Source organism: Manduca sexta, chromosome 9 (assembly GCF_014839805.1).
Source record: "Manduca sexta isolate Smith_Timp_Sample1 chromosome 9, JHU_Msex_v1.0, whole genome shotgun sequence".
Classification (NCBI taxonomy): Eukaryota; Metazoa; Arthropoda; class Insecta; order Lepidoptera; family Sphingidae; genus Manduca; species Manduca sexta.
Genome location: NC_051123.1, coordinates 11,176,029 through 11,201,468, shown reverse-complemented (window position 1 = coordinate 11,201,468; position 25,440 = coordinate 11,176,029). Strand labels below are relative to the sequence as shown.

Genomic DNA, 25,440 nt, shown 5'->3' with positions numbered 1-25,440 from the left:
TGAGAGTCCGTCTAAGTAGATACCACAGCAATGTCTATTTCTGCTGCCAAACAACAGTGTGTAGTCACTGTTGTATTCCGGTTTGAAGGATATTGTAGCCAGTGTAACTACAAAACATAATAATGTCATGTGTTAGGATGGCGAGCGCAGTGGAATACCAAACAATACTTGTAATTAAAGGTGTTGGTTAGTGTTTCTACTGTTTACGGGTGGTCGTATCGCTTACCATTAGGCGAACGGTAAGCTCCTCTCATTCCAAGCAATATAAAAATATATAGTGGTCAATTTGATGAAAAACAACCTTTATTCTGCTTAGTGGTTTGTATGTTTGGTAGGTAGCAACTAGGATCAAATATCGAAATAGACTCGAAATTGAATCGTTACAATCCTAATAAACTTCTTAGATTTTTTTAAAAATAAAACCAGTTTTTTTTAAATACATGAAAAACTATTAAATATTATCAATTTAACTCACTAAAACATTTGCGTGATAACCCTACTAGCGGTAGACGCGCATCAATATAAGCATAGACAGTAAGGCATGAATGACGCACGCAACGCGCCCCCGTCACGTGGTTGCATATACTATATCGGCAGGTCGAAGGGTACATGAACCGATTTCGAAGCAGCAGCATAATACAACTCAAAAGATGGAATGTATAGAGACCACTTGAATTTATAAGTGTTCATTTTTCTTTATTATCATTATAAGTTGTTCGCGTCAGACACTTACATACAATCCGTTCCTGGAATAATATTTATGACACCCTTAGAGAAATTACTTACCTATTAGTAAAAGAATTTTCACATCCATCAGGGTAATTGTTATAAAGTGGTGCGTTTAATCAACTACAACTTCAGCTGTAATAATATATTTAGGTACCCGCATTACAGTAATAGTATTGATTTACGTTCTCAATGACGTATAACATAGCTTGTGCCTGCGGCTCCGACCGCGTGAAAAAGTTATTCCGAGATAAAATATGGCCTACTGCTCTCAGGAGTCATGTAGCTTCCTTGTAAAAATAAAACAAAATCGGTTTATTAGTTACTGAGATTAGTGTGTTCAAACAAACAACCTCTTTAGCTTTATACATATATATTAAGTATGGATTTTAGTTACCTTTCATGTTTCAGAAGCAAAAGTCTTTTTAAATGTAGGGCAGACAGACGATAGGCTAAGCATTTGAATTTTCGACTCATTTACCAGGACCATTGGGTGTTAATTTCCATTTACCAAGGCCGCATCGCTCGGTGACCTTTCGCGGGCGATTCAAATCAAGGCTCTCGATGCCTACGTAGTCCCTGACCTATAACATGTAATGTAGGCCGTTTGGAACCAAGTATTATTGTTTGGATCGTATTTTGAGTAGTGGACCTTTTATAATGTTGCGTTATACTACAGCCTTGTCTATATTTGTTGATAAGCCGTAGTATGCTAGATCTATTGTGTTCTGGTTTACATATATGTGATTACTGGGAATTATGAGTTTTCTAATAGTTTAAAGTGACGAGCGCGATGCATTGCGATGCAGTTTAATGAATTTCGAATCTTTAGTGTTGCTGTCATGTTTATTTGATGCCATGGGAAATATTGGAAATATTGCGTTATGGATCGCTGCAATGATACAGAGATTTTGGTAGCGGAAAAAGCTTTGCACGCGGGTGGAGTCGCAAATAACATCTAGTATCTGAAAAGAGCTCAATTCATACCTGAGATAATCTATAAATTGTTTTTAAATCATCATCGTGTTATTCTTTGTATTGTACGATAATCGCGTGCGCTCTTGACTCTAGATAAACTGCTTATCTGGATATTTTGTCGGATTGTTAAGCTGACTATACGGGTACGTGTCGTTTTTGAGTGAAGACATCGAATAAGACGCCCTCCATAAATGGTATGACGAACACTCACCGACAGAAGCTGGATGCGACAAGCCCAAGCTCCTTTAATAAAGTCTATAATTATAGGCTGTATTGAAGGAGGCCTATATTCATCAGTGGATTGCTATGATAGTGATACAAGCGATTGAAAAGGTTACATGACAATTCTGAAGATTAAACTAAATTTAGAAGACTTTTTTGACATGAGATGACTCATGCACGCGTTTATTATAATGGATATAAAAAAGGTTTCTCCGGGTAAATTGTTACTTATGAATTACCCAAAAAATGCCAAATATATTGGAAAATATTACCTCTTAACGTACTTACCCTTAAATATAAATATATCCTAAAGATCGATAAAAAATACACGGCAATGTCAAAACACGGTTACCTATCCACAGCGCACGCGCTATCAGTCGTTATCGTGCTATTTTCGATTTCCTTTGACACACATCCGAAGCGAACTTGACGCAAATTGAAATAGCTTCAGAACTAGTTTATCTAGTTAATAGGTACTTAAAAATACAATACACTTGTCCATTACGATAAATGTTGGATGAAAATCTGCAAAACATCTATCAGTATTAGATTTTGTGTCCGATATGGCGATAGGTTTGCGAACTATCATAGGACGTATACAAATGGAGTGAAATGGGGGCGCGTAGTTGCTTCTTTGTCTTTCTCTTCAAAGATAAATGCGTGAGTTTACGTTTATGTACAATTCTATGGATGTTATATGGAGGCTTTCGGGGTCTGAGACCTTAATACAAAATTTATTGTTTTTATTTGAATCAATGATTTTTCGTACTGCCCGGTCGTAAACCGAATCCTATAGCAAGATGCTTGTAAAAATATCTTGCTACGAGCCCACATAAATGACATAAGAGCATTTTAAAGCACAATAGATTGGAGATTGCATCAGATGCCGTATTGACTTGAAAAAATTGATTAGGCATAAGAATCTAGCAATAATGTTTATAAAAGCTCCGTTGACATATTGTTCTCGCTCTATCATATGTTTCAGATCGACAAATGTTTCGGGCGTTTTATTATTTGACTAAATATTTATTTTATTAATTAATGTGTATATTTCGGGTAGTGTTTCAGTAAAATGAATGTTTGGATTACTTACTTTCAAATTTACAATTTACTTTACCTTGAAATGTGCAAAATGAAGATACGCACCAACAGTATGTAATAAAGGTACATTTGTTTAAACATTAAAAATAAATCGCCTTTTGATAACGTATCATTTATTGTCATAATAAATGTTGTATCACGTGTGGCTAACTTTTTACAAGTGAATAACGCAACGAGCTTGCCGCTGGTCTGACGCAAGCGCCATTGTCCGTGAACAGCAATGTCACATAGAAACAAATCTTAGTAAAAAAACTTCTAATAATGCTACTAATGGTATTATATATATGTTAAAAATATGTGTAGTGTTAGTTCGTTCCGTGTAAGCACACTTTTAAAACGCTGAACCGATTTGGATGAAATTTGGCATACATAAACCCAATTCCGTATTAACATATACCTAGGCTTCCTTAGTCTTCCAGGGATAATCGTCTCTCGTCAGTCGACATTCTATTGGACCCCACTCCACTGATCATCCGGTGCTGTGGGGTCACTTTGCCGTGTAAAAAAAGGGTTTGAAAATTGCATACCGGGACTATTACACTACAAAGAACTTGTATAAATTTGGAGCCATGAGAAATGTTGTCTAACTAAGTTACTCTAGTGTATTATAAATCCGAAAGTTTCTGAATATGTTTAGATGTTTGTTAGAAGTAAACTCCTGAACAACTTAATGGATTTGGAAGACATTTGGCACACAGATAGACCATGTCCTGGATTAACACAAAGGCTACTTTTTATCCCGATAATTTTCACCCACAGGTAATAATAGGCTTTTTTTTAAATTGAGGGCGCTGGCGTAGCAACGAAGCTCTATAAATCTCTGTAGTGTTTTGAGGACTTTTGTACCGGGAAAGGTTTATCACACAAGCGGAGTCACGAGCACCTCCTAGTCAAAAGATATAAATGACTGCCATAAATAAAAATATTATTTTAAGACATTTTGCAAACCGTCCACTCTACTCGATAACCGTAACAGGAAACAAACGCGTGAAAAAAACCCCGCTATCAACATTATCTCGTGTCGTTCTTTATTAAATAACTTTCTGCACACAACGTATGGTATGCGATGGTATTTAGTATTTGTGTGGTTATGTCATCGTGTCCCTACATAATATTATAGTGACTGGTCCACTAGGGGAATGATTACGTGGTTCATTTATTATATTATACTAGCTGACCCGACAGACTTTGTCCCGTCTTAACTATGAATTTGCAGCGCGCATTCTGTCAATCGCTGACAGATATATAAAATTAATATTTTCGTCAAGTTTTTTTAAATTTTCTAATTTTCCGCGAAATTTTTTGAATTTTTTCTTTCATAAGAACCTGCTCCTGACAATAACAAACACAATAAAAACAAATAGTGAAATCGGTCCATCCGTTCACGCGTGATGGCGTGACCAAGGGAAATAGAGATTCATTTTTATATATATAGATTCGGTGCCATTAGGTCCGATACATGGCATTAATAAAATGGTTTTATCGGTGTACTATGTACATGAACAGTTTTCAATAAACGATTCCGGTCGATTTTCAATCCATTGCGAAAACGGACGAATCAGGACAAAGTTCTTTTTTTGAAATGCGTAAATAGCTTCTTTTGATTGGTTAGTTCGCGGGATCGAGTCGAAGACAATTGAGATCGTTTATGGAGAAATATTAATTTCGTCTCAAGCTCCTCAGTTCCTTGGTCCAGTTATATAGGTCCCGGCATTTAGACAATTTTTTGTATAATCAACAAAATATTTCGTATATGGGTTGGGGTGATGAGACCGTGAAATCTTCTTAGTTCCTGATAATCATACAAAAACTGTTGCTCTAATGTTATTTACTGAAACTCCATTTCATTTTAATATCGTATAACTTGTCACTAGTATGTCGCTTGTCCTTGTGGGTTTCCACGATTTTCCCAAGATGGAATTGACGTCAGCACTACATGACAGCATTATGACTAAACAAACTCATTTTCGTAACACGCACAATTGTGTATTTCCCAAACATGTCAGAACACAGGGAAATTTAATATAAGACCTTATTAATATGGTTATGCTGACTTAATTAGAAAGGATTAGAACAATAGAACAATGTAGTAATTTATTAAACATGTTTTACCACAATAAACGATCCTAATTTCAATCTTCAATCCGATTCGGAGAACGAACCAATCACAATAATTCATTTGTATAAATGTCAAATCTTTCTTCTGATTGATCAACTTTTGAGATAGGTCGAAAGAATCGATTAAGATCGTTTATTTGAAAATGGCGGTTAGTTAAGTTTCCAATCGATCGTACTTTGCAGATTCAGCGTGTGGTTAATGAGTTTCCCTTGACGATAGGTCAAGGGAGCGATGTACTTAGCGTGGTTCTTGCATCTCGCACACTCATTAGCTTCTAAGACTTCGCTGATCGCTTAATGTTACAATGTTAAACTGAAAAACCTACTGACGACCGACAAATGCATCTTACTTACCTATAGATCATTGATTCCCAAAGTGGTCCAGGTAGACCTCTAGGGGTCGCCGGGAGACTTGACGGGGGTCTACGTTGGCATGACCAAAAAATGGGGGTTCACGAAAATGTATCTGGTTGTGATAGTAAAGAACTAAAATTTAGCTGCAGGGGGTTAAGTGCAACCACAAAATTTTTGAAAATCTAGGAGAAAAAAAAGTATGGGAGCCTCTGCTATAGATCAATACCAAAAATTGACCCGAATCAAATATGTTCGACGTGCATGAACGTTGTTGATTGGATCATTTTTATCATTGATCTACAAGTAATTGAGAATTATGGAAATTGGTGTATTTTTTTTGTACCTATATAGCAAATGACCAGTTTTACCGATATTCATCCATTAATGTTTAATAGCAAAGAAATGTCCCAACCATGTTAAGATTGTTATGTAGTACCGTGAGTGTACCTTATTACATGAAATAAACAAAGCCACCATTTGAATTATATTCGGAAATTTATGTCACCATTAGAATAATTATTTTGCTACATTAATCATTATGTTGTTTGTATAATCTTTTATATCCGGATGTAGCATATTTATACCGTTATCCGAACGCTTATCGTTTTACGAAAGGAATTTCATTAAAATATAAATACTGATGTACAATTAGGCAAATTTAATCTTTGAATTACGTAATATCGTGTATGAGGTCAGGGTGCCTTGTAAATTGTAACGGGTTTAAAAATATGGTTTTATAGCACAATTAATGCAGTTAACTTCACTATTACTGAAATGGTTGATATCCTTGTTGAATGCTGCATCCTAGATCAAATGTTATATGTAGTTGGGGACTTGCGTGTATTTTTTTTGCTTTGAACGAACTTTGAACTTTGACGAGCTTGCTGTTCGCCTGATGATAAGCGATACAACCGTTCATAAACGGTAGAAACACCATACAAAACCTTGAATTACAAAGTATCGTTTGGTATTCCACTGCGCTCGCCATCCTGAGATATGAAATGTTAAGTCTTATTAAGTAGAGTAGTTACACTGGCTACAATGTCCTTCTAACCGAAACACAACAGTGATTGTGATTGATAAGCGTGTAATGTCAATTTCTGAATATTTTAAGAAATAGACATTGCAGTAATACCTACCCAGGCGTGCTCTCACATATGACAGACCTACTTACCACCGGTAACGTTTATGCGTACGCGTGCGTATTTGAGTTCATTGATTTATTTCTTATCTACTATTAAGTTATTATGAAATACATTTTGAATTAAGGTGTGAGGAGTACGCGGGGGTGACCATTCAATGAGACACGGAGTTACATAACTTGTTTATTGTACTCGACGGTTGTACTACATAGAGTGTCCTTAGTCTAGTGCAACTGACTCTTATATTCTACACATACAGGTAAATTACACCGGTACAGTCGCATATAACCGCTACAATACCCCCCCCCCCCCTTTTTTGAGGAAACACAAAAAATCAAAAGAAGAAAAATAATAATAACTAATACAGCAACACGTACATTTTGCACGTAATAGGTTCATCGTTACTCAGTTTGCTTACATATAAAACACATTAGTACATGTCACGTTAGGTTAAAATATTACAAAGCATTTATAATATACGATACGATACCATTCCAGTGCTGGGCTGGCTGCGTCGCGAGGTGCAGCGCGGGTACTCCGTGGGCCAGTTCTGGTACCTGGTGTCGTCGGAGTGGTGGGGCGCGTGGGCGGCGTACACGGCGGGCGGCAGCGCGGACGCGTGCTGTCGCGCGCCCGCGCGCCACGGGCAGCTCGACGAGGCCATCGTGTGCGACGAGAGCTTCACCACCAACTCCACAGGTGAGTCGCGTAAGTTGAACGGCCTGTTGTGTATTGTGGTGTCGGGGTTTGTGGAAGTTTAAATTCATAAGGTTAGGTATACAATTAATGTTTCAAAATGTAATAGAATTCGCTGTTTGGTCTTACCATGAGGGTCGTTAATTTTCTTAACGTATAGTTGAATTTGAAAAGATGTAGGTTATTTATAATAGTTGATTGTGTCGTTATAAGTAGTGTACAGTGTTGTGTTGTGTGGCGCAGAGTCGATGGGCTCGCTGCTGTGGCGCGCGGAGACGGCGTCGGTGGGGTCGGGCGGGTCGTCGTCGGGCGTGAGCAGCGCGCCCGCGCCGCGCGCGCCGCGCCACCCCGGGCCCGTCGACAACAAGCGCCTGCTCGCGCACGACGCGCTCAACGTTAGTGCTCACTCTCTCTCTCTCAACCTCTATATACCCCTACACATACATATTTATATTCAAAACTCACCGCAATCCGTTGCGGCTAAATAAGGAAAACCAACTAATTCTTATATTTGTTATATGGAATACAAGTGTTACAATTTTGAATATTATTTAATAAAATATTACATACTCATGTCTTTTACCCCCGAAGGGGTAAGCAGAGGCAAATGGTGCACCTATTTTTCGTCGTAAACATTCCGTCCCATGATGTGATTGAGGACAAGGCTATCGCCATGTCGGTTACAAATTCAAGACTATGTATGATACTGGGTACAAAAATTCAATATCACTTTGCCTGACCCGGCCATCGAACCGGGGATCTCAGCTTTGCAGTCGTGTAATACAACTACGCCATCGAGGCAGTCATAAAATACACACAGAAATATAACACAATTAATGTATTTTCAAGTGTAACACATTGTAGTACACAACTGTCTGCTTCAGTTCTAACAAGTTGTCACACTTGATATTATGATCTCTCCCACTTCATTATAAGTACTGCGTCATTCAAAGTAACATGTTATGTAAAAGAAGAATTTTTCTGTAAGGGGTTTTCAGAAAAAGCATTTTTCAATTGATGTAGCTTTTTGAAAGACACGGGGCTATAAAGCAATAATTCCCAAATGGGTCCTGGTGGCCCCCTGGGGGTCCACGGTAGACTTTCCGGGGGTCTATGTTGGCGTGACCAAAAACCGGTAGTCCAAAATTCATAATCGGGTATCCACGAAGATTGATCTGGTTTGATAATAAAGTACTATAATGTTGGCTTTACTTCACCTATCACTGTAGGTGGATACTATTGATAGGGGTCGAAAGAGCCACGGTGACCCCAAAATAACTGTCCACACGCTTCAAGCGATGTCTGGGCGAACCCAAAAAGAAGGTCCATCGGAGCCAGCAAAATTTTTAAAAGGTGTCTATGAGAAAAAACGTTTGAAAATCTCTGCTATAAAATATACAATAATTTAAAAAAATGTAATCTTATATTAACGTATTTCTCGCCAGGTCCGGACGCTGACCGGCGAAGGCGGTCACCTGCGCCGCGACGTGACTCTTGCGCAGCACCGAGACTTCGAGCTCGTGCCCGACGCTCTGTGGCGCGCGCTGGCGCTGTGGTACGGCGGACCCGACCCGCTGCCCAGACAGGTGGGCGAGATAGAGTAGCTGCTAGGGTCGAGTTTGGATGGAGTTCGGGGCATATAGTAGTTAGTTTCAATAAATTATTTCATGAGAATATATAAAAGTACCATTAAATTTGGTTATGTTTTCAGGTGATAAGGCCGCCTAATTCAGACGTTGAACTGGAGCTGTACCCGTTACATTTAAAGCTGTACCGGCATGTGCCGAGCACGCAGAGTAAGTAGCGTTTATATTATAATATGGTTAAATATTTGTTTGTTAATAAAAAAATGTATTATAGAAAAATGTAGTTGAACATTGTCTTTATTGACATGGTAACAAAATATGTATATTTTGATTGGTTAACACTCGGTATCGGATGGAGGGTTAACATTGTTGTGTGTGTGCGCAGGGTCGAGCGTGCTGGCGGGCGGCGCGGCGGGCGGCGGCGGGGGCGGCGGCGGCGCGCCGCTGTACAGCTCCGTGCCGCTGGCGCCCGCGCCCGCGCCGCCCGACCGACACCTCGCCTACACCGCCGCCTTCTCGCGCCTCGCCACGCTCAAACAGGTGACACACACCGCACACACCGCACACACCGCACACCACATGCGCACATATAACGCCACTGGTTCAATACGTTCAACACTCCACTGAAACATTATATTGTAATCAAGAAAATATGTAACGTTGAAAATCTAAAGAGATTTTATGACGAAATTAATAAATAATTGTTTATTTACCATCCTTCATACATTTCAAAAATAAAATTCAAAATTTGAAAATTTATAACGGTTACAATATCAAATGTCAGTTTCAGAAATATAACAAAACAGGCCATAAATTGTATTCGTTAAAAATAAAAAATATAACAATCTTTTTAATAATTTAAAATCAACTCGTATTCAGCTAAACAATGATGTCAAAAACAAAAAAAATACATAAATCCTACTCATCAATAAATTCCTCGCTAAAATCGATAACTCAAATCAAATTTAAATGAATACCACCACAACTAGAATACACTAACACAAATTCATATTGTGAATTAATTTACAATCTTTTTAATATTGTCAAAAGACACGTCTGTTATACTTGATGCAGTGTGTACTGTGCGTAGGTGAGCGAGTTCCTGTGCGGCGCGCTGGGGCTGGCGCGCGAGGACATGCGCCTGTGGCTGCTCGGCACCAACCAGGTGCTGCTGGACGACGAGCGACCCACCCTGCACGAGCTGCGCCTGGACGAGAGAAGCCGTCTGCTGCTCGAGGTGCGCAACCCCGACCTCACCTGGCCCGAGGAGATCGGCGCGCTCGGGTACGTCCTCTCCACCGGGGAAACCTGAATCATAATTGTCTAGTCCGCACAAGGTCCCGCATCCTAGTATGGTAAAGATTCTGTATTAAACCTGCTTATATTTACAGTATAGTTCAAATATGTCGTCTAATGTTAAACTCATCTCAGTATTACACTAGAGTCTATTTACTAGGTGTATATACTGGCTATTCCTGGAATACGAGTCCGAATGAGTCGAGTTTGCTATTTAATCATTATAGTTAGCGTCGACTAGAGTAAAAACACAAATCAAAGCACTCTGAAGTTTGAATCGAGTCGCACCTCAGGCTCATGTTTCTGCGTATGAGTATGGTGCCGCTGGTGTAGCGTGCTGTGTAGCGTGCCTGTTGTGTGCAGCGGCGGCAGTCGCGCGACGGAGCGGCGCGAGACGCTGATCGCGCCGAACGTGCCGGGCGCCACGGGCCTGCACAACCTCGGCAACACCTGCTTCATGAACGCCGCGCTGCAGTCGGTCAGTATGCACCACACCACACACCACACCCTTCACCACGGTCTCTATTATGTCATCTATATTCATAATAGATGTGATGTTTCAACTGTCAAACAACTTTTATTATATATCAAATGTGGTCCTTCGAGCCGGAAACGGTGAGCAATATCTAAGTTTCTTAATGTATGATATATCTGTAGTAAACACAGATATATCTATTAAGTAATAATTATTCTATGATAGTATGGTCTTTTTCTTATATTACACTTGTTTTTGTATTTGAAATTTACGTATCAATTTTATGTTTCTAAATCTAGCGAATTCTAGTTTTGGATGTGTGTTGTGTTACTATGTGTTAGTCAGCCAATTGTTTTATCAAGTATATGTAATTATCATCAGGTGTGGAACACGGGCCCACTCACTCGGTATTTCAACTCTGGTATGCATTTGTACGAAGTGAACACCACCAACCCGCTCGGCACTAAGGGAGTCTTAGCGTTGCGATTCGGCGAACTATGCAAAGAGGTGAGTTTGATTGTTATATTTTAGACACATTTCTATGCCAGGTTTGTTTTTATAGTGTTATACATTAGTTTGTCACTTTTAAAGTCAGTTTCTATATGAATTAAAGTAATAGTTCGAGTCGTGTGTGGTGTGGCGCAGGTGTGGTCGTGCAGCGCGCGGTCGGTGGCGCCGCTGCGCGTGCGCTGGTGCGTGTCGCGGCACGCGCGCGCGCTCGCGGGCGGCGGCCAGCACGACGCGCAGGAGCTGCTCGCCTGGCTGCTCGACGCGCTGCACGAGGACCTCAACCGCGCCGGCCCGCCGCCCACGCCGCCGCCCACGCCCGCCGCCGCGCCCGCCGCCGCGCCCGCCGAGCGGCCCGACCAGGAGGTGGCGGCGGAGGCGTGGGCGTGGCACGCGGCGCGCAACCGCTCCGTCATCACGGAGCTGTTCTACGGACAGCTGCGCTCGCGCGTGCGCTGCGAGGCGTGCGGCCGCGGCTCCGTGCGCTTCGACGCCTTCAACATGCTCAGCCTGCCGCTGCCCGTCGACGCCTGTCTCCGGGTAGAGCTCACCGGTAACCACCACCACACTCACGTTACCAACGCGATGAACTGATCACTAGAATAACCATATTCTATCATTATTACAGTTATACTATTAGACGGGTCTGTGCCAGTCAAATATGGTGTGAGAGTGAACTCCGAAGGTACATACTTAGATTTGAAGAAGAAGCTATCGGAACTATGCGGTCTGCCGCCTGAATCGTGAGTATTACAACAACTATTAAAACTTAAAATTGATGATTAAAATATGACATTTACCGGCGTGTTCCCTATGTTTGAACAATCGGTAATCTTCGAATATAGTATAAGGCGACCAAACACAAAAGCCAAACTCCAAACGAATGAATAATTTAGTAAATATTTAGATTTAGATAAACGAATACAATAGAATAGACAAACGAATGTTTGTTTGAACAGTATGCTGATAGCGGAGCTGAACGGCGCGCAGCTCGGGCGCGTGCTGGAAGACGACGCGAAGCTCGGCGCGGCGCGCGACCTGCTCGCGTACGAGCTGCCGCCCGACCCCGACGCGCACGACTCCGACGACGAGCTGCGCCCCGCGCACGGTGAGAACTTGTACTGTACCCGGCAGCATGCTGGTGGCGGGCGCGGGCGCGTGCTGGAGGACGGCGCGGAGCTCGGCGCGGCGCGCGACCTGCTCGCGTACGAGCTGCCGCCCGACCCCGACGCGCACGACTCCGACGACGAGCTGCGCCCCGCGCACGGTGAGAACTTGTACTGTACCCGGCAGCATGCTGGTGGCGGGCGCGGGCGCGTGCTGGAGGACGGCGCGGAGCTCGGCGCGGCGCGCGACCTGCTCGCGTACGAGCTGCCGCCCGACCCCGACGCGCACGACTCCGACGACGAGCTGCGCCCCGCGCACGGTGAGAACTTGTACTGTACCCGGCAGCATGCTGGTGGCGGGCGCAGGCGCGTGCTGGAGGACGGCGCGGAGCTCGGCGCGGCGCGCGACCTGCTCGCGTACGAGCTGCCGCCCGACCCCGACGCGCACGACTCCGACGACGAGCTGCGCCCCGCGCACGGTGAGAACTTGTACTGTACCCGGCAGCATGCTGGTGGCGGGCGCGGGCGCGTGCTGGAGGACGGCGCGGAGCTCGGCGCGGCGCGCGACCTGCTCGCGTACGAGCTGCCGCCCGACCCCGACGCGCACGACTCCGACGACGAGCTGCGCCCCGCGCACGGTGAGAACTTGTACTGTACCCGGCAGCATGCTGGTGGCGGGCGCGGGCGCGTGCTGGAGGACGGCGCGGAGCTCGGCGCGGCGCGCGACCTGCTCGCGTACGAGCTGCCGCCCGACCCCGACGCGCACGACTCCGACGACGAGCTGCGCCCCGCGCACGGTGAGAACTTGTACTGTACCCGGCAGCATGCTGGTGGCGGGCGCGGGCGCGTGCTGGAGGACGGCGCGGAGCTCGGCGCGGCGCGCGACCTGCTCGCGTACGAGCTGCCGCCCGACCCCGACGCGCACGACTCCGACGACGAGCTGCGCCCCGCGCACGGTGAGAACTTGTACTGTACCCGGCAGCATGCTGGTGGCGGGCGCGGGCGCGTGCTGGAGGACGGCGCGGAGCTCGGCGCGGCGCGCGACCTGCTCGCGTACGAGCTGCCGCCCGACCCCGACGCGCACGACTCCGACGACGAGCTGCGCCCCGCGCACGGTGAGAACTTGTACTGTACCCGGCAGCATGCTGGTGGCGGGCGCGGGCGCGTGCTGGAGGACGGCGCGGAGCTCGGCGCGGCGCGCGACCTGCTCGCGTACGAGTTCACGCACGGTGAGAGAGGTGAGACCGCCCGCACCACTGTACGCGGCTACGGGGCGCAGGCTCTCCAGCGGCGCGGATACCAACTTATAGGTCACGCACAGATCCGGACTGTGCACTACTATAGATCTTTTTTAGGACCCTACTGTATTTTTTTAATCAATGGCATTGACATTCTAGCATGCGTCTATGGCGCCCCTTTAAAACTTCAACAATCTTGAAATCTAATACGCCAGAGAAACGACTTGCCCGCTCCTCCTTAAAGGCGACATTGAACATACATAAAGGATTACATAGTTACTTTTGCTCACGCATAATGTTCCTGAGTCACTTGAAATTGAAATATTTATATATATTTTTTTTTATTATATTGATCTTTCATAATGGCAGTCAATCTTTTTGTTAAAACCGTAATTCAACTATTTATAAACAAGTCCTAATATTTTAACTTACTTCCACCGATATAAAATTAGCGTCGTACTGCTGTAAGCATTAGTAGAGTCATACCTAAGACTGTGCGTTGATGTGCGTGTGTCGGCAGGTTGGAGTGGGTCGGCGGGCGCGTGGTCGGAGGTGAGTGTGGGCCGCGGCGGCAATTCTTCCTCGCTCTGCATGCCGGCCCTCTTCTGCTTCAAGGTTAGCGCACGCACGCACGCACGCTCGCACACACACACACACACACAAACACATACATACAAACAAACATGTTCTAGTCACGAAGTTGATCCCTGACAGTTAAAAACACAAATAAACAATCTTTGCCGAGCTTGTATGTCACAAGATGTGATATTAGGCGAATCTATTGCCACATCGAACACGGATTCCAAAACCAGGCCACCACAACCACACTTTTCTTGTGGAAAACTGGGAAAAAATTAGCTACTCGGTCTGGGAATCCAATCTAGTCTTATGATTTGCAGCCCAAAGATACTACCCATACATTATACACAAATGAAATGTTATAAAATGAAGCCATTTATAATAGAAATTTGTGCGCCACTCACACGATTATAGGATGATAAAATATTGATATGTGCGCCCACAGTACACTTTAGTAGTAGCCCACAGTACAATTTAAATTCAATAATTAAGTACTGGAATTCGCTATTTTAGATTATAATCAATTTTATATCCTTTTTACGTTTTATAAAACAATACAGACATATGTTACTGCTTATATTATGTCTACGTACTAACACTTTGTGTTCATAACACATAAACCTAACATAAAACACACATATACATGCATATACTTAAATATCAATTAAATTGGCATCTATAATTAAAAATTTACAAAACTAATTGTTCAATCTGTACAGTGTTATTGGTTAAACGAATTTGAACTTAAATTGTGCCAATTTACAACAAATAAAAAGTGAAAAATAGAAAACCAGCACACCTTTGAATATACAGGTGAATCTTAATTATATAAGCACGTGAAATTCACACACATTTTATAAAGTAGAACACACGAACCACGCACACACGCAGCCAAAATGCATAGAAACTAGTACAATTAAATGTAGTATAGTACTGAAGTTATAAGGTTGATAATCGATTGTCGATAGCTTACGATCTGGGAGCTTTGTATGAACAATTAATATCGCTGTAAATACACTAAACAATGAAACACGGATATTCACTAATAAATGTACATAATATAACACTTTTTGTGCATATTCCTTTTTTATGTGTGTTGAGTGGAATTGGCATGAAATTGTAGCATTTCTTTGGCATTTGCCGGTCAGTGAGATTACCGGAAGTTCGAAGCCTTCTCCCAAGTAATATACATCTTCAAAGGCCTACATACAAACTTACCCTAAAATTTCTCAGAGTAATTGCACTTATAAAATGACCTTTCTACTCATTTACTTTTCGATCCTGTACAAACTAGAAATGCTAATATTTTAAGCCTTAGAATACATTTTTCTGTTACCCATGTCGTAAGATATAATAAATAAACAATGAAAAGTAGATATCGTGCCAATTCTACTGAACACGAGTGACATGTTGTGTTCGTTGCAAGCCGTGTCCGTCTGTCCGTACGCACGTTAACAACACGACGAGGTAAACAACACACAATCACTGTATCATTTCAAGCGAATAGTACTAATATGTTGTTAAAACTTATTACTTAACCCAATCAACTGTCGTAAATTATCTTATTCAATACTTATGATTCTAGGTATATTTTATGAAGTGTTTGTAATATAAAATATCACTAGGTTTTAATGATTCAATTTATTATTTTTATGATTACTAAATGATAACATTATTTGCGGATATATCCCTATATTTTATAATAATTAATATACGGCATTATAATTAAGAATTTTAGAAACAATAAGTAATGAGCTTGAAGTGATGACAGTTGGAATTGCAACGTTTTTTATTTATAAATTTGTCACGTTTTTGTGTGTTATTCACTTTTGAAAATATTATGCTTCGTTTTGCAATTAAAATTATTTAATCGGCTTAGTTTTGCATTAGAAAGGCCTTAAAAAACTCTAATCATATTTTATTTTGTTCAATTATTATGTGATTTAAAAGCAATCTCAATAGTAGCCACGTTTGTGTTGCCAGCGTTCTTTAGTACAATTCATATCCTTTTCGACCGACTTGAAGTTTGTCATGAACGGCATGATAGTTAGTTTCCGTCATATTTCAGTCAGTTCACTCTGTGAACAGAGACAAAGTGAAAACGATGTCACTATTTATCTCTTTCCTGTAAGTGTCAATCCACTTACTAGAAAAAAGAATTTACTGTCTGTTGGCTTTTTATCTCTTTTTATATTTTTTGACAACATAAGACGCATTCCATTTTTTATGTCCATGTTTTGGATAACTTATTGTATTTTTCTAACTGAAGTATATAGTAATCTAAAAGTGCCTAATAAGTGACTAACTTCATACCGGTCGGTCGGCGTTACGTTTAATGTCCCGAGTATTGATACATTCATGGTAGTGTGAGATTCATGTTCATTTGTATTTGTGCGTCACGGCCGTCTCGTTCGTCCATTGTAGTGTATATATGTGCCGTCTGTATATATAGTATTGTGTGGTTCTTTTACTTATGTTGTGTATTTTGTGTTAACCTTTTGCGTATTTAAAGTCTTTTATTTCAGTTTTATTTTATAAAAAATTATAAATCTTAAAATATTTGTTTATTTTCAACATTATTCTTTTTTACTTTATTTTTGTCAATTATTTTTATTTAATTTTGTTTTATTAATTGAATACGTTTTTATTTTTTTTTTCAGTTTGTTTGTCACGCCGAGCGGCACGTATCATACAACAATAACGTTCGAACGTGAATTTCAGAGGTCCAGATCGGAAATTCTTATGTCCCAGAGTCCGCCGACCACGTTCTACGGCAACCGCGCCCCGGAGCCCGACCACCGCTTCAACACGCTGCCCAAGGACCTCAAGCGCGAGGTCAACGGCAGCAGCTCGCCCACGCTCAGCGTCAAGTCCTTGACCTTGAAGCCGACCAGCCCCAAACTCGCCAAGGTCAAGTTCGGTTCCTCGCCCTCCAATATGTACAAGATGGATGAGGTGAATGAGACGCCCGTACACGTCGGGAAAATAAATTATTTGGTTGCTGTGCACAGGTCAGTGGAGGTGGTTTTTGTAATTATATGTTACTCAAATAAAAATGTATTTGTTTATTTCTTAGGTTTTTCAATAGATTTAACATTATGATAACAGTTATTAAAATATTATGACTTGCTGTAATGTAAGTTTAAGTATTAAGTATTTAATTATGTAATATTGGAAGTGACAGGTGTTGAGGATATAATAATAAAAATCTATAAATAGCTTTGTATAATATGTTGTTCCAATTTTAACCATGAATTTTGTTTTTAGCTGTTGATTTCAATAAAGAATCTTAACATTTTTTTTTATGGATCTCGAAAATGGATTAATTGTAATATTTTTTTATTTGTTTATTTTCGAGATTGGATCGAAGATTAAGTTTGGGATCGTTTATTGAAATCGGGTTTGAATTATGGGAGGGATCGGAATTTCGTATCCCACATTGGCAGTGAGTCGAGGCATGCTGCGGTGGATTATGCGTCAGAAGGTGTAAGTCGTGGCGGTGGTTTTGCAGGAAGACGGCGGTGACGGAGGCGTCGTTCGCGTGGGCGCGCGCGGCGCTGTTCGGACAGCCGCTCGTGCTGCGCGTGCGCGCCGGCCAGTCCGGCCGCCAGCTCTACCGCGCCGTGTGGGCGCAGGTGGCGCGCCTGCTGTCCGCGCGCCCGCCGCGCCCGCGCCACAACCACGCCACGGACTGGTGAGTGGGACGGTGACACTGGCGCGGTACACACGCACGCGCACGCACACTCACACCCGCGTCCGTCCGCAGCGACGACAGCCTGGGCTACGAGTTCCCGTTCACGCTGCGGCTGGTGAGCGGCGGCGGCGCGTGGTGCGGCGTGTGCGAGTGGCCGGCGCTGTGCCGCGGCTGCGCGCTGCCCAGCGACGACGCGCCGCTCGTCACCAGGGGCGGTGAGCTTCTTATAACATCTTAATGTTCAATCCGGCTCCAAGAATGAACCAATCCAAATAAGTCATTTGTGCATTTTGTTTGTATTGATCTATTTTCACGATGGATCGAAACAACAACGATTAGGATCATTTATTTAAAACGGCGGTAAGATAAAGAATGTACTGTAGCGATACTTAGTTTGAAATTACTATGTAACGCAAACATTTACACTTTTTATTATACAAAAAAATACTAAGTTCGTAATAAAATAATTTAGTATAAGAATATTATAATAGATCATCACATACTAGAGAGTCCGATTTTTTTTTAATGACCTAACATCGAATTATTCATAATATAGTATTATATTACGCCAAAATGTCGTTATTTATTTGGAAATTAAAAATAATCCGTAAGTATGTGTGTGTGGTAAATGATTGTGTGTAGGTAAGCGTGCGCGTCCGCGGCGCCAGTCGTCCGTGAGTGCGGAGGCGCACTCCGACGCGCCGCACTCCGACTCGCCCATCGCCAAGGCCAAGCTGCACCGACACTCCAGCACCAGGCACAGCCACGTACAAGTCAGTACAAATTTTATAAATTATTGTTTCATTTAGTAATCATTTTAAAATTTAGAAGGTTTCAGGACTCACGGCTACGCACATGTGTATAAAATTAATGAAATATTGCCGCTCATGTAAACACATCTGATATTTTCGCCTTAATATATAAGGGCTGGAACTTGTTAGAAATGAGTATAATGTCCAAGTGTCGGTGCCGCAGGGCTCGTCGCCGGGCACGCTGCAGGCGCTGGACCTGTCGCTGGTGCGCGAGGTGATGCGGCGCAGCGGACAGCGCGTCATGCTCGCCATCGACTGGGACCCCACCGCGCTGCACCTGCGCTACCAGTCCACCAGGGAAAAGGTACACAAGCACTATAGACGCGGCTTGAAACTCATTGCTATTGTCATTGCCAGGCGCTATGGATACTTTGTCATGTCTGTAGCGACAAAACTCAGTGCTACGGATTAGCTTTGGAATTTAGACTTGTGGATAGTGTTCCTATAGCTGATATGCAGTACTGACATTATACTTACATTATAAAGAACTTTACAGAAATTATGAGAGCATATATGTATTGTATAAAATTTATGCTACCTATTCGTTTCAATTTGTTTCTTCTTTTCTCTCCGCCATCGCTATATTTCCGTGTACTCTACCTCGGGTATTCATATAATATTGTGCATATGGTTCGCAGGCGTTCACGGCCCACTGGTCGGTGGCGTGGAGCCTGGCGGAGGCGGCGCGGCCCGTGGACCTGGGCTCGTGCCTGCGCGCCTTCACGTCGGAGGAGCGCCTCGACGAGCGCTACCACTGCGAGCCGTGCCGCGCCGCACAGCCCGCCACCAAGAACCTGCAGATATGGAGACTGCCGCCCATACTGGTACCGCACACACGCGCACACACACACACACACCCGCACATACGCAAACGCATAACACTAACACGCAACAAAATAGGCCTCAAACGTTGATCATACCACAAAATTACTCAAAATATTAAAATGTATTATTTCCTACACAGATAATCCACCTGAAACGGTTCCAATACGTGAACAACAAGTGGATCAAGTCGCAGAAGGTGGTGAACTTCCCGTTCCAGGACTTCGACCCGACCGCGTACCTAGCGTCTATCCCGCAGGAGACCATCAGGCGGCACATGCGCATACACAACATACGGCCGAGGGCGTCCATATACGTCGACGCGCCTATGTCAGATAGCGAGAGCGAGGACGAGAATGACGAGAATCAGGTACGGTGTGCAAAAAAATTCAGCTTATCCTGCGAAAATATACTTTTTGTCATTAGTAGCGCCTCTGTGTCTAGTGTCTACCCTTTTAGGAATGTGACCGTATGAGTACAAAAATAAACAATACACTTAAAGATAGCTCTGCTTATACTTGCCCCAATGTATTTAATTAATGCAGAACATTTCTCCATATCAGGCATTATTTCTCACTTCTGGTAAGGCAAAAATTTTAAATATCGCGCCGTCACTCGCTACTCAATATAATGTACGAACTTGCAGGACGAGCCGCAGAACTTTTTTTGTCCTTTCGACCGCGTGACAAGGAGAAGGGTCGCGTTCTGTTCTTGCTCACCCAGAGGGCGATATAGCTCTGGCAATCCGCCTCAAGCACGAGCAGCTCAAAAAGCTCAAACACTCCACACGACCGCAGCTCCGTCCTCGCCGCCGAGGACCTCGCCGCGTCCCCCGTCCCCCGACCCTTCTGATAATTCCGGCCCGCGTGCCGACGTAAACTAGGTAGACTGTTAGGTCGCTTGCGTACCTTACGCAGATGTCTCATTCCCTCTCAGTGGCCGTCCTGAGCCGAGGCCGTGACCCTTTAGAGGGTCGCCCTAGCCCTCAGCATGGCCACTCGCAGTGTCTAAAGCACTCACCCACAAGACCTGTGTGTTTGTATAAGCCGGCTCTGCCAGCATAACAAGTGTATAACATAAAAAAAAAGCCCGACATACTCAGTATAATGTACGAACTAGCAGGCCAAGCCGTCCCCCCCCGCGGAGAGCGAGCGGCCGCCGGCGCGGGCGCGCGACGCGCGGCGCACGCGCCTGCACTCCGCCAGCCTCAGCAACACCCCCGTCACCGACGACAACCTCGTCGACTACCACCAGCACCACCTGCTGCCCGACCAGGACAACTTCGACCTCAAGTACAGGCTCTACGCGGTCGTCGTGAGTACTACACCAATACTTATGCTTAAGGAACCGTGAGACAATCGACTTACTTACAGTATACATTTTGATAAACATCAAGATCACTGATGAGTTATAACAACATTTCTTAGGACGTTACATGGTGCTTAACAACTGACGTTAAACGTTTCACAACGCCCAGTAATTACTTTGTCTACCATACAATTAAACCAGTAATTAAACTACAAACAAGAACAATACAATGTTGCTTAACATTAGAACTAAACAAGTACTTAGCCAGACTATAGTATAAGAGACTTAAGAATTACTAAAGGTTGGTTTTTAATTTGAATGTTGTGTTATGTGCGCAGTCCCACTCCGGGCAGATGAGCGGCGGTCACTACGTGACGTACGCGCGCAACCCGTCGGGCACGTGGCTGTGCTACAACGACTCCATGGTGCGCTCGCTGTCGCCCGCCGCCCGGCCCCCCCACCCGGCGCCCGTGCCCCCCATCGACCCCGCCTCCGCCTACCTGCTGTTCTATGAGCGGCAGGGACTCGACTACGAGCGGTATCTGCCCGACGTCAGCCAAGCGGACCCCAAGGTCGGGGACCTCGACCTGCTCGACCCCGACGACACGGACCTCAAGAAAATGTGCGTGATCGCGTAGGCTGCGCTCACGCACGATACGCGGGCACGCCCGCATCGGTCGCTCAAAATTTCAAATTTATATGTACCAAATAGTGAGATTGGCGTGTATTTGATGTGTAATTTTTGTACGTTTAATGTGCCGGACAAAATGGCCGACCTCATTGTAAATATTTTTGTGCGTTACCGTACACCAACAAAATACGTTCTATTGTATTCGGCCTAATTTTACGGGCAGCTAATTACCAAACATCCATTTGGAAAAATATAAAATGACAGCTAGTGTTTGTCAATATGGCCACTTTTGTCCGTCACATTGAAATCACATGGCAATATGCTAAAGCACTGGACGAAGACTCAAACCGTATATCATAGTATTAATGTTAAAGTATCGATACGTATTCGACGGACCATGTTAGCGTCGACAAAGAACATTCCTTAGTTCACTCACGTCTGTTCAACCTTTGCTTATGTTGAGGGGACAATAAAGGCCAATATCGTCCACACGATGGTGTAGTCCCCTTAAGTTATTTTGTTATTAAAGTCGAGCTCTCAACTCAATCGGTATTTGTTTAGGAGTGCAGTTGACTTTAAGCTATTATTTTCATTCGTTTCATTATTATTACAAAGAAAATAGGTTTCAAAGGATTTCACATAATTTTGAAGAAAATCTTAGTAAATTTTATTTAAATTTATTATTTATGTTATGCGTGTTTTTATTTTTAATTTTCATAAAATCTGAGTTGTAAGGAAGCACCGTAATAAAAAACAATGAGCATTTGATTTACCTTGACTATAAGTACATCGCATCATCTGTGTAGTGGCAGCGTACTTAGGCTGTGAATCCGGGGAATTCCCGGAAAAAACAGGAACTGTAAATGAAAGTTTTTCAAAATGAAAAACATGTTGCCTAGCATTTTATGCCCAATATGGCATTTAGCCCATACAATATGGTTTACTAGGTGTATAGTGGGTGGCAAATGTATCTGCCAACCCCTTGAAGAGCACTGGTGTGAGCTTACAATTAATCCACGTATTAAAGCACTCGCGCGTGTTAAAGCATTCCTTGCGCGGAGACAAAACATAATATATTTCGTATTTTCTTACCGATAAACAATTATAATAATTATCAAATAATATAATAAAAATAATAATTAATATTTCAAAATTTATTGTTTCAATTTTTTCAGGATGTTTTTTTTTTCATATTTAAATGTTATATTTTCACTTATAGAAATGATGTAGGTAAGAAAAATCAAATTATACATTCTGCCCGCTTTTAAAATTAATAAAACTTGCTAAAGTGTACGGCGCAGTTTGTATGCTCGTGTTCACGGTATCTGAGCTCTAGTCAAGTCTAGTGGCAGACTGTGGAACCCGCGAGGTGCTAGGTTCAATCCCAGAACTTGCCTAGAAATCATGTGTTGTACCGAATATGTCGTTTCGCAAAGAATAAGCACAGCGTGAGTGCAGTTTCTGCCTACCCCTTCGGGAAAACGCGTGAATATATATATCGTTTGTAGGCCAGTAAATATCCACTTCCCGTGCACTTCATTTTATTATCTGACACTTTGTTGTGCTAGTGAGGAAAAAAGTATGGTGCCCAATTCAGGTTTTTTTCTCTTCTTTTTCGTTAGAAATCTTTCATTGGTTGAAATATAAGTGGTTAGAAGTTATGTTAACTACATAAGCGCCATAGATAATGGATAGCGGAGTCGACACGAAGGTCATAATGTAAAGTCGACAGTTGTCAACGGCCGAACTTATGGTTCCAAAACTATTCGTATAAGAGGTCGAATAGAACTTAGGGGTCAAACTAAATTTAGGTAGAATTTTCACAACTGTAATCTAAATCTTAATTATTATAAAGAACAGAAGATATTCATACGATTACAGTTGAACTAAACAATTTAAATGCCGATGAAGTAAAAAATTCTATCTAAATTATTTTCATCCTCTAAGTAGTATTCACCCCCTAATAGTTTTGTGTCGGGCCGCTATCAGTAGTCGTGAATGTTTAGTTCCAGTATGTATGGTGCGACGGAACGCCACTTGGCGTCTATCGGAGACTGATGTGAATTATAAACATTGTGATGTGCTATATTTACTCATATTTTATATAATTTAATCATAGATAGATGCGTTTCGTATTACGCAGCGGATGGAACTACTTAACAAAACGAGTGGCAACTAAGTTGGCGCCTCGACAATGCGCTTGATTCAATATGTCGCTATAAGTACTTGGAAAATATTATTAAAAGCTGGGACTTAGGTTTGAGTCGCATACTATGTTTACTTAGTCTTCTGCTTAATATTAGCCTCTGTGTGTATTCCTGTTTCGGATAGTAATAATGATTTTCGAGGAGCCCAGTTAGTTGCAAACATGTGCATAGTTATTGAAAACATAAAGTTCTTCATTCAGAATTGAATTGTCGCTACTTATTTAAAATTATTTATGTTTTTAAATTATCAATTAATATTAGTCACCGAGCCTCGGGCAATTATAGTCGGTGCGTAATACAAAATGTATTCACATAATATATGCTTTTAGCGAAGACATATTTAGAATTATAATTATAAATATTAATATAAAACAGATAAGTTTATTTTTTAATTATAAATTATTGTATTGTTTTGAAGTTTGAACAGTGATTGTGCGGAGTCCGCGGCGTGGGCTCATGTTATTTTGTACGCGGCCTAGGGCACGTAGCGTTGCTTATTAGTGATTTGATAAGTATTAGTGTAAATTGTTTTATATATTGATATTATTTTTACAGCCGCTCTATCCATTGTTATACAAAAATTAAATACAGCAATAGAAACAAATATGGAAAATAAACATAAAACAATACCAATTGAATATTAATTATAATCAAGTTCGTAATTATATAGTGTTCACTTCTGGACGCTAGTTTTTATTGGGGAGGGCCAGCCTTCCCATACAGTTTAATACGGGTTGGTAGTCTTCACATGTCGAATCCATTATCCATGGTTCAAAATGTTGAATTCCTATGGAAATTCTTTTGTGATTATTCAGTGCGAGATTTCCAACAGTATAAGGATGGATGGTGCGGCCGAGTCTCGCGCGCTCGCGCTCGAGCAGGGAACACGTATGTTACGGCATTGTATATTGTATCTCACGGTCACGTGCCATCGAAATGTTTCCCCCTTTGTCATTATATACCAAAGTCATGTTTCGGTGAAACCTCGTTAAGTCTCGTTTACACGAGTTTCTCGTACAGAAACGAGAATAGAAGTTTCTTGTTGCAGATAGATAAATCAACTTATTTGGATTACATTTTATAATATGAATTGCATAATGCCAAATGCCTCGAAAACTGTTTTTTTTTTGTTGTATTCTCTCTTGCGAGAAACTGCTTGTGTAAACGAGGCTTTAGTTATTTTTGTCAAAAAATGTAATTTTTGTATTACAGTTCCGCGCCCGTTTTTAAGCCGAAAGACTAGAAACTATGCAGCGCGTGATACATCGATTTTTTTGTAAAACTAAGTGTCTAGTTATCATGCAATATTTTTCAATAAGAGCAACTTTTATAAGTTTTCTAGTCTTTTGCCACGTAGGGGCGCGGACTACCCGCTTAGTACATGCAATGTACCGAGTCGCTTGTCAGTCGCATGCCATCCGGATCACGATCGCGTCGTGTTTAATCAAATTGTTATTAAGTATTTTAATATCCCTGTGCAATAAAGAATTTTTGTATCCATTTATGTGTTTCTTTTATCCCAAAAGTTTTGTTTTGACTAGGCCGGCACAAATGTGCTAACTAGCGAAGGATTACCATCTCTCGTCAGTCGCTGTTCTCTGGACGTACTTACAAGTGTGTTGGAGACCCTATATCTAAAAAAAAATCTTAGCCTAGGGTAAATTGTAAAGCCCATGGCACTTGCGTGCAGCTAGTACAAAAATAATGATACTGGTAAATACGAACTACGAGAATATGTTTATTGGTAGTACTATATTATGGTAAATCCAATTTGTCTTTCGGGGATAAATGAGATTCAAGAACATTCTGGGGCCAAGCACGCCAGAAACTAATATACGGTGT

The 25,440-nt window shown here is 42.4% G+C and overlaps 1 protein-coding gene across 6 annotated transcripts in view; it reads left to right on the top strand.

The window, feature by feature from the left end:
• LOC115442384 (ubiquitin carboxyl-terminal hydrolase 32) overlaps nt 1-25,098 on the top strand; it is a 54,302-nt gene extending 29,204 nt beyond the window's left edge. The window contains exons 7-27 of one of the 6 annotated variants that reach the window (XM_037436859.1): nt 7,140-7,349; nt 7,581-7,732; nt 8,783-8,923; nt 9,049-9,133; nt 9,309-9,463; nt 10,014-10,207; nt 10,583-10,697; nt 11,076-11,201; nt 11,340-11,754; nt 11,830-11,944; nt 12,161-12,309; nt 14,066-14,160; nt 16,876-17,135; nt 17,636-17,818; nt 17,891-18,033; nt 18,461-18,591; nt 18,794-18,934; nt 19,269-19,454; nt 19,595-19,822; nt 20,572-20,766; nt 21,099-25,098. In XM_037436859.1, the coding sequence (XP_037292756.1) occupies nt 7,140-7,349; nt 7,581-7,732; nt 8,783-8,923; nt 9,049-9,133; nt 9,309-9,463; nt 10,014-10,207; nt 10,583-10,697; nt 11,076-11,201; nt 11,340-11,754; nt 11,830-11,944; nt 12,161-12,309; nt 14,066-14,160; nt 16,876-17,135; nt 17,636-17,818; nt 17,891-18,033; nt 18,461-18,591; nt 18,794-18,934; nt 19,269-19,454; nt 19,595-19,822; nt 20,572-20,766; nt 21,099-21,398 (3,719 nt within the window). In that variant the 3' untranslated portion in view covers nt 21,399-25,098. Of the gene's footprint in view, nt 1-7,139; nt 7,350-7,580; nt 7,733-8,782; nt 8,924-9,048; nt 9,134-9,308; nt 9,464-10,013; nt 10,208-10,582; nt 10,698-11,075; nt 11,202-11,339; nt 11,755-11,829; nt 11,945-12,160; nt 12,310-14,065; nt 14,161-16,845; nt 17,136-17,635; nt 17,819-17,890; nt 18,034-18,460; nt 18,592-18,793; nt 18,935-19,268; nt 19,455-19,594; nt 19,823-20,571; nt 20,767-21,098 lie in introns of all 6 variants that reach the window. The other 5 variants (XM_037436858.1, XM_037436861.1, XM_037436860.1 and 2 more) reach the window with 5 other exon arrangements.
• The last annotated feature ends 342 nt before the right edge of the window (nt 25,099-25,440 follow it).